The following is an 8,877-nucleotide window of genomic DNA, read 5'->3' on the forward strand; positions in this document are numbered from 1 at the left end:
TACAGCACAGTGATATATGGCCACCAGCTGGAAAAGCAAGAAAACAGTCTATAACTAAAAATCCAAAAATTGGAGGCTTACCTTTAATTCCCATTCAGCAGGAGAAAAATATTTCTAAAACCAGCGGAAATGCAGAGGTAAGCCGGTAGTTAAAGTTGAACTTTAATTACAATGCTATATTTGTAAACTGTCCTTTTATTTTTCTGGAGTTGGATAAATGTGAGATGTAGATGTTTCTAATGTCCGTGTCCTTTATAGTGTTCTGCCATTAAAGGAATAGTTAGGACAATATAATTAAAGGCATAATGAGCTAGTTCTGTGTCAAGTTGGTAAATTAACACTGGATTTTTTTTTAGTAAGAGACACTTATTAGATTTAAATGGGATTGTAACCATGAATTTTACTAAACATTAATAGTTTGTTTTAAATAAAGTCTTTGATAATACAGGTGTGCATGTGCGTGTGCTCTATTATTCCTCTTCCTGTCTCCAAAGCAGCCTTGCACTTTTAGGTATCTATCCTAGAATATCCATAGCAAAGGGCTTCTTTTGTAAATTAAATAAAAATGGAACTAACTGTACATTTCAATTATAACATAACTAAAATATTTACCCAGCACTGGTCAGTCAGGTCCTTAACTCAATTAATTTTTGTTTTTTTGGAAAATAAATTTAAAATATGCATGTTTCACTTGTATCATTGCTCTGGGGTGGGGCTGAGGATGAGGGCTGCCCCAGGGAGAGAGGACAGCTTCAGCACTCTCTCACTGCACAGCTTGGGACCAGGTAAGAAGTGTCTCTCCATTGCCACTGCAGCTCCAGCAGGCACAGCTAGGGAAGGGTGCATGTCCCTTGGCTGGGGCAGGTCCAGGTTCATCTACCTCCTGCACTCCCCAACCAGATTGAGTCAGCCCAGTCAGCAGTGCAAGTGTTGGTAATGCTGCTAGACAATGTTGACGTCCCATGATTTGACAAATTCTCTGCTTTGGCACCCATCAGGTACTGACAGTGCCCAACTAAAGAGGTTCAACCTGTTCATCAAATAACTAAAATAGAAATATTCCCCTTAGTGTAATTAAGCAATTATTAGCCAGCTCTATATCCAGCAAAATTGCAAATTAGCTATGATATGTGCATCAAGACAGGACAGGATCTGGACAGTCAGGGATAAGTATTGTGGAGTATTAAAGGGAAAAAATAGGTGAAAATTCTGTTCCCATTTTAGTTGATAGTGAAACTTCCATCAACTTCAGTAGAGATAGTACATTAAGAGTAAAATTCTAGGTGTTATGTAAATGGTAAAAATTGTACCTTGTTCTTCAAAGAATCCGTTCTCTGTATGTATTCTGAATTCTGTCTACGTACTTTGTGGTTAAGTGTTTACTGACAAGTTTCAGAAGGGTAGCCGAGTTACTTCGCTTCAGCAGAAACAACAAGAAGTGCAGTAGCACCTTAAAAAGTAACACATTTATTTGGGCATACTCTTTTGTGGGCTGAAATCAGATGCATCTGACAAAGTGGATTCCAGCCCACAAAGCTTATGCCCAAATAAATTTGTCACAGGACTCCTATTGTTTTGGCCTTGTTAGTTTTGAAAAGCCAAACCAGGTAAGAGAGAATGAAAAATGGATTTGTCCATTCTTGTGCATCATCATCTGAATTGTTACTTAATTATTATTTGGATATAATTTGGACAATTTGGTTTGGCCAGTCTTTGTTGTTGGACACTAGAGGATTTGCTGGGTATTGCCTGGGTCCCTGTGAAGGGATAGGGCAGGGGACTGGGAGATGCAGGACACAGGACAGGAGTAGGAGACTCAGAGCAGGGGGTTGTGAAGTACAGGATTCAGGTAGGGTTGCCAGGTGTCCGGTTTTGAACTGGACAGTCCAGTATTTGAGCTTTCTCTTTGGGAAACAAATTGAGAAAATATAAATGTCCGGTATTTTCTATGTAAGACGTAATATAAATTGTGATGTAATGTCAAGTGTGTCCGGTATTTTTGTTGAAACCATCTAGCAACCCTAGATTCAGGGTGGGAGGTCAGAGGGTGGGTTTTACCAGGGTGGCCTGTGGCAGCAAGGGTGGCGCTGCCCTGGATGCTCCTCCTGGAAGGAGCTTAAAGGGGAGGTGGCAGCTCCTCCCAGGGGGTTGGCGCTGCAATACCCAGCCCACTGACTAGCAGCTGCTGGGGGGTCAGCCAGCATTGCCAGCCCTCTGATTGCTCCTTGTTTTCTTTGTTGAGATTTGCAGAACTACTAATCAGACCTTATATTCTTAATATACACATCAAATGAGCGCATCCACAGCTGTTAGGACAGAACTACTACCACAGTGAGGTTTTGAGGCAGCTTCTGAAATTCCTTTCAGACTTGTGTAGCAATTCCCGGGAAAGATTTTAAAACATCATTTGTTTATTTAGCCCCAAATGCAGTAACACAATATTCTTATTCCTTTAAGTATGCTGTGAATGTTGATTCAGCTAAAAGTGAAGAAGTTGAGGAGAGACTACTTCAGTAAATAAAGTCTACTGAAGATGGGAACTCACTTTACTTTCTATGTATTTTGTTCTCTTTTCCTCCTTTTTATTGAAGTTATGGGACTGGAATAGATTTTGAAGAATGTCTAACTTTTTGCTGTTGCCTTGACTAGAAAACCATGCAGATAAGTTGTTCACTGTTAACGGTGGTATGCTCAACTCCCCTATGCCAGGGACTCCCACTTTTTTTTCTCTGATGCCCTGTGTACCTGGAGTAAGTGCTGCAGCTTACTATTAACACTTTCGAGGAAAATTATTAATTGTAATCATTACATAGTTTATATATATGTGCTTGTTTCCTTTTCATTTTAATGTTAATAACTGTAATAGTAGAAATCCCCAGCAATATGTACTCAAAAAAATGCTTTATGATCTTTAAAATCAGACAGTTTTAGTAAAACTACATTTTAAAAAAAATGTTGAGAGCAAAATGTATGGTGTTCAAACAAGAAAACACAATTCTATATAAAACTGAACAATAAGCACCACAACAATGTTAAGAATGTTGTTAAAACAATTTCATTTTATTTCATTTTAAAACAAAATAGTCCAACATTGAACACTCTTTTGTGTGTTCAGTTTTTTTAGTGTAAAATACGAATTTCTCTGCTGTGTAAGTAAAGACCCAATCCTACTCTCAACTAATTAGAAGAGAGCCAGATGTTGTAAATAAAAATAGGAGATAATTTACAGGCCAGGAGTTGTCTTAATGGGATAGTTGTGCTTGTTTTTCCTTGCAGGGGACTTATGTTCGTGAGCTCATTCTTATGGTATCTTCATTTTTCAGCCTTTCAGCCAGCTCCAGGCATGAGGCAGGAGATAGCCAAGGCGGGGTGTGCAGGCAGGAGGGTAGCTCAGAGTGCAGACAAGGTAGCTAGGCTATGTGCAGAATCAAGGGACAGCTAAGAGTGCTTGCAGGCAGTAGCTGGGGGCTGTGTGTACAGAGGGGTTTAGGTCAGAGCGCAGGGGAAAGGGCTGTGTCTGAGAGGGTGATGCAGTGTCTGGCTGTGCATTCATTCCTTATCTGGCACAGTGTGAGCAGCTCTGCTTCTTGGTTCATATGCATGTGGAGTCAGGCCTGGCCATGCCTTCCTACACAATTATTTAGCCAGAATTAGTAGCTGTGCTGCCCCACTCTTACCAAAATAGGTTTTTCTTGTAAGCTGCTATGTTAGGTACAGAGGCAAACTCACAATTTAAATGTTACTCACTAGTGTGTTAATTTGAACCATTTTATTTTTGATTTCTTGTCTTTATTCAGCATATTAAATGGGAATCTGGAAAGCTGACATACAGTGATCAAGAGGAAAATGACACAGTAGAAGGAAAACATAATTTAAAACAAAAAGCACATATGGTGGCACAATGCCTAGAGCGCAAGGAGGAGAAAATGAAAAACCATGTGAAAAAACATCGAAGCTTTATCTGCGTTGAAGACACAGGTACCGACGTTGCTGACTTGCACAAGAGGCCCTCGAAGGAATCAAGGACACTGAAGAAACATGAGAACAAAACAAACAAATCTAACTTGGAATCTGATAAGTTGCCACCAAGTGTTATTAAGGAACTAAACACAGTTCTGCAGAAAAACAGAGCCCTCCACGAAGAAACCTAAAATTGATTTTGTAAGAGGCAGACGTCAAAAAACCTGATTATTCCAGGCAATTAATCACTTGTTTGTTAAAGTCTGTATACAGACTGTACAGGATAGAGACTATAAAATGTATTTATATACAGCTGCTGATTTTTAAATGACAAGTATGTATGTGCTGGTAACACAACATAATTTAAGATTGAACTTTTTAAGTCCATAAAGTTCCTTTTGTGAAATCTTGGAACTTGAAGCCAGTGGAAATTTTGTCACTGACTTCAATGGGACTAGATTTTCACTCATCATTTTTAATGCAAAATTTAAGGTAGTTTACTAACCAGAAGATGGATTAAATGTTAAGTATAGTATGCTTATGCTCTATATGTTCAGAACTCTTTTTGTAACTATCAGAGAAATCTTCTTATAAAAGGGGACCAAAGTGCAAAAGTATATTGAGATTGTCTAATAATATATAAGTATAAATAACATATGATCTGATGACAAATCTATATATCCTCTTGCATTTCTGTATTTTTGTAAGTATACCTGTTTACATAGACTTAGCCTCTGACACAGTGGCATCAAGTTAGAGAGAGAGAGGGGGGAAAAAAAGGAAAGAATACTTATTGAGACACCAGGTTGATTCTCATACCCTAAAACTATTCCTATATAATGTAAATGTAGCATATTTACAGACGACCGTAAAGAAGTTAGCACATTTGATGAAAATAAAAAGAAAATGGACAGAAATGAGAAATCCTCTGAGCTGCTTTATTTCATTTAAACTACTACATAAATGTAAATTACAGTGTCTTCTTTCTGCTATGCAGGTTGAAATAGATTTAAAGAAAGTGTGTCTACGGCAATGACTAGCTCATACAATCAGGAATGTGAGGCAGAACTTTCATCTTTAGGTCCCACTTCTGGAAGGGACTAGCTTACTAGTGACAAAATTGCTATTCAATGGCAATAATCACATGCAAAATGAATTTGCTTATGAATAGATGGCCCAATCACAAAACCACCCATCAAATTCAGCTTGTCACAGAATGGTCAGGAATGAAATGAGCATGGAGATGATATTATCCTTTCACCCTTAGAGGTGGTCCCACAAGATCAAGCTGGAGCAATACACTGAGGAAGCAATCTAAGCTATAGCTCTTCTGAGGCTTCTGGCTGCACCAGTCTAGTACCCATCAGGAGCACTTAATTCATTAATATTGGGAAGGGGAGGGAGACTGCCTTATTTCATCAAACTTTCTAGAGTGTAATATTGTCCTTTTTAAATTAACAAACATATTTTCTGATTGTTTCCGTTGCCATATTTCTGTACAAACAGAAGCAGTTGTCTTCTGTACTCAGCTTGTTCATCTTTCCTGAGATGAATGGATGTCAAAAGCACATTGTGACATCACAGTTACTTTTCATGGTGGCTAGCACTGAATACATTAATCTGAAGGAAGTTAATTCTGAAAGAGAAAGCTGCCCTCTGCATACAAGGGCCTTGATAATCTGCAGGTTCTGAAAGGAAGGGCTGAAAAAATACCATTTAAAGGGTTTTTATAATGTTTTATTTTTAATAGTCTGCTGGAATGTAGCAGTAGCAACATTCCTCTTTCACTCACTTTGCACTTATTCTGTTTGGCAAAGTTATTAAACCCAAATGTAGGTTTGTACATTTTTTTATGTGCACTTTTGATTATTTTGTTAGTTTTAATTTGTAGCATGAGCTTAAGTCTCATTTACTTAAGGGAGTGTTGAATGTGAATTATTTTCTTATTTGTTTTCTTGAATCAGGGTCTATCTTTGTGGGGTTCCAGGGAAGGATATTTCTGCCAAGTGATTACACTGTCCATCTGAGGCTGGTCCTGAATTTCCTGTTTACAGTTATTCATGTATTTCTACATTGTATTTTTCAGTGTTGACTTAAGCTTATTGTATAGTCGATCTTTTATTGTGTCATTAAGACTGTTATTTACTCAAGTGCAGAGATTTCATGCACCATTGGAGTCCCACATTAATGTGTATTGGGTGAGTTTGTCCAAAATATGTTATTTTATCTTAACTAAAATACTGGAAGAAAGTCTTTTCCAAGTTTGACCATTGCTCGGACAGTTGCTACAAAGGGTACTAAAATATAAGGGGAAAAAAGCTACTTATTTGAAAAAATTCAAACTGAATATTGTTTACTTTTCAATTGTGACTAAATTGCCTGGACTTAGGCTCTTAGGTCATCAGTGAAAATATTTCACCTAATGTATAATCTTCCAATGTTTTCTACATGTGTAATAAATAGTATTTGAACAGGGGCACTGTTTAACTTACACACAACTTCTGTAATAAAATGGACGTGTGATTAAATACATTTAAAATTCATTACTTGTGAGTCTTTCATTTCTATTGAAATTATCTGATGTTCAATCAGTATTGCACTAAACTCTGAACTGATTTAAGAAGTGAAGAATAAATGGGTTTTCTCTTTAGGAAAAAAAATCATCAAGTCAGTGGTAATTGTTGTAGCAATTATTTCTATTCATGTCTCCAGACCAGTGCTACTAATCCTGGGACTCATATTAATTAGTTATCCCTATATTACAGATGAGGAAAGAAAGGCACAACTAAAATAAGTGGTTTACACAGATCATAACTGCGACAGAACTGAGATTAAAATTTAGGAGTTAGTAAATCCTGGGTCCTTCATTATATTAGATTTCTCCAGCCTCCCTAGTTAGAAAAGGCACTGAATATCAATATTCTTTATCCATAGAGTATCCTTTTTCTGTGCATTTTCAAACTCTACTGAGAGAAGTTTTTTAAATACTTTTAGGTTAATAGTCAAAGAGCCACTAAAGAGTATGCTAAATGCTTTTCTATCCTAGGCATACTCACAAAACGTGCATTTCCAGCAAGTTAAAATGAAGACTATGTTGGAAAGTATGTTGTAATATAGATAGCAGCCTGCTCAATATACTTAGTGTTGCATATCTTAATTACTTTATAAATCCCTCTGGAATCATTATGGAAATTCACATTTATATTCATAGATTGTGAGGCTAGGAAGAACCACTGTGATCATCTATTCAAGGGGTGGGGAACCTCAGGCTGCGGCCCCTGGCTTGCCTGTGTCCAGCCCCACAAGGCTCAGTCCCTCCCCCCCTCCCAGCACTGTGAGCTCGCACTGGCACTCCAACCCCCCTGCTGCCCCACTGCAGGGTTGGAACACACAAAATCTACTAGGCTGGGCCCAGTTATGCTCTGGTGTGGGAGGGAATGTGGAAAGTGTCTTTCTTCTTCTCAGTCAGGGGCCAAGTCAGTGAGGGTTGTGTGTGGCCCCTGACTGATATTTTTTCTGAGAGTCAGCAGCCCCACCCCAGAAAACATCCCCCATACCCTATGTAGCTCAAGCCATATCAAAATAATTCCTAGAGCATGGTTTTTAAGAGAAAAAAATCTTACCTTGATTTAAAACTTTTCAGAGATAGAGAATCCACCATGACACTTTGTAATTTGTTTCAATGGTTAATTACTATGACTGCTAAAATGTACACCATATTCTTCATTGAGATCATGAAGCAAATATTCTATGCGGTTTGATTTTTTTTTTTTTTTTTTACATCAGTTCATAGCTGACCTTATGTTCTGTTCCTGGTAATGGAGAATACATTTCCTTGCAAATTATACCTTGGTTACAAAAACAGTAATCCTTTTTTTTTTAGGACTCAATTAGCATTGATTTGTCCAATACTGGAGACTACTTTGGAACTACCAATTTAAATAAATTTTAGGTTTGCTATGCATATGAATAGGTTTAATAACTTGTCATTTTCTTTCCTATCTTCATTTCCAATACGTGCTAATTAAAAGCTGTTAATGTTGAAATTTGAATAGGTTTTTCATATGTGAATATTTAAATTTTGCAGTAGCTTAACAGTCTTCAATTGGGTGTCCTGCACTGAAGTTTTTTGTTGTTTATTTTTTCTTTGCAGGCTATTTCCATCCTCGGGCTATCCATTTTAATTGTTCAAATTCATTGTGATGTAAGATATCTTGGGCTAGCTCTCTGTGTATTTTTAGTGTGGAACCTCTCCATCTTTAAGAAACAATAAATAAATTATTACATCTGAAACCTTTTTAATACATAAAAGATTGTCTTCTAGATAAAAATAAATGTGTTACTTTGCCCTCGATAAAAGCATTTAACAAATACTTTCCAGAAATTACTGGTGACAGTTGCAAGTTCTTTCAAGACTTGCATGCAGAATTTATTTTAATGCGAGGGTTTTTTAAACAGCCGTACAAGTTGTCTCCATTTTTTTTTCCTAGTGAGTTCGTATGTGGTTGCTGTGGGTACTTACACATCTGGCCACACTTTCACATGTCCCCCAAATTATATAAAGTAGGGCTGAAATATCTCCCAGCAAATAAAAACAAAATACTAAATATAATAAAAGGGGAAAGTGATTACTAAAGGTGTTTATGAACTCTTCATCTCTAGATCTTGAGTTCAGGTACTGGAACTAGAGAGATCAAATCAGACAATAATATTATATTGGCACAGCATTTCTTATTTACGGGCTTACTATGAGTGCTGTGAAAAACTGTCTAAAACTGCTGGCATGGCCTGGTTGCTGATGTCATGGCTTTTTTGAGGAGGTTAGTCTTGGAGATTCTGTTATGTGGCTTACTGAGTAGGTCGGGGTGGCCAACCTGTGGCTCCAGAGTCACATGTGGCTCTCCAGAAGTTAATATG

At 37.5% G+C, this 8,877-nt stretch overlaps 1 protein-coding gene across 1 annotated transcript in view; it reads left to right on the forward strand.

Annotated features, from left to right (window-relative positions):
- The window catches only part of ARAP2 (ArfGAP with RhoGAP domain, ankyrin repeat and PH domain 2), a 213,755-nt gene extending 207,252 nt beyond the window's left edge, over positions 1–6,503 (forward strand). Inside the window, exons 32-33 of the mRNA XM_006128750.4 lie at positions 6–137; positions 3,798–6,503. Of these exons, the coding sequence (XP_006128812.2) occupies positions 6–137; positions 3,798–4,151 (486 nt within the window). The 3' untranslated portion in view covers positions 4,152–6,503. The remainder of the gene's footprint in view (positions 1–5; positions 138–3,797) is intronic.
- Positions 6,504–8,877: the final 2,374 nt, after the last annotated feature.

Source organism: Pelodiscus sinensis, chromosome 5 (assembly GCF_049634645.1).
Source record: "Pelodiscus sinensis isolate JC-2024 chromosome 5, ASM4963464v1, whole genome shotgun sequence".
Lineage (NCBI taxonomy): Eukaryota > Metazoa > Chordata > Testudines > Trionychidae > Pelodiscus > Pelodiscus sinensis.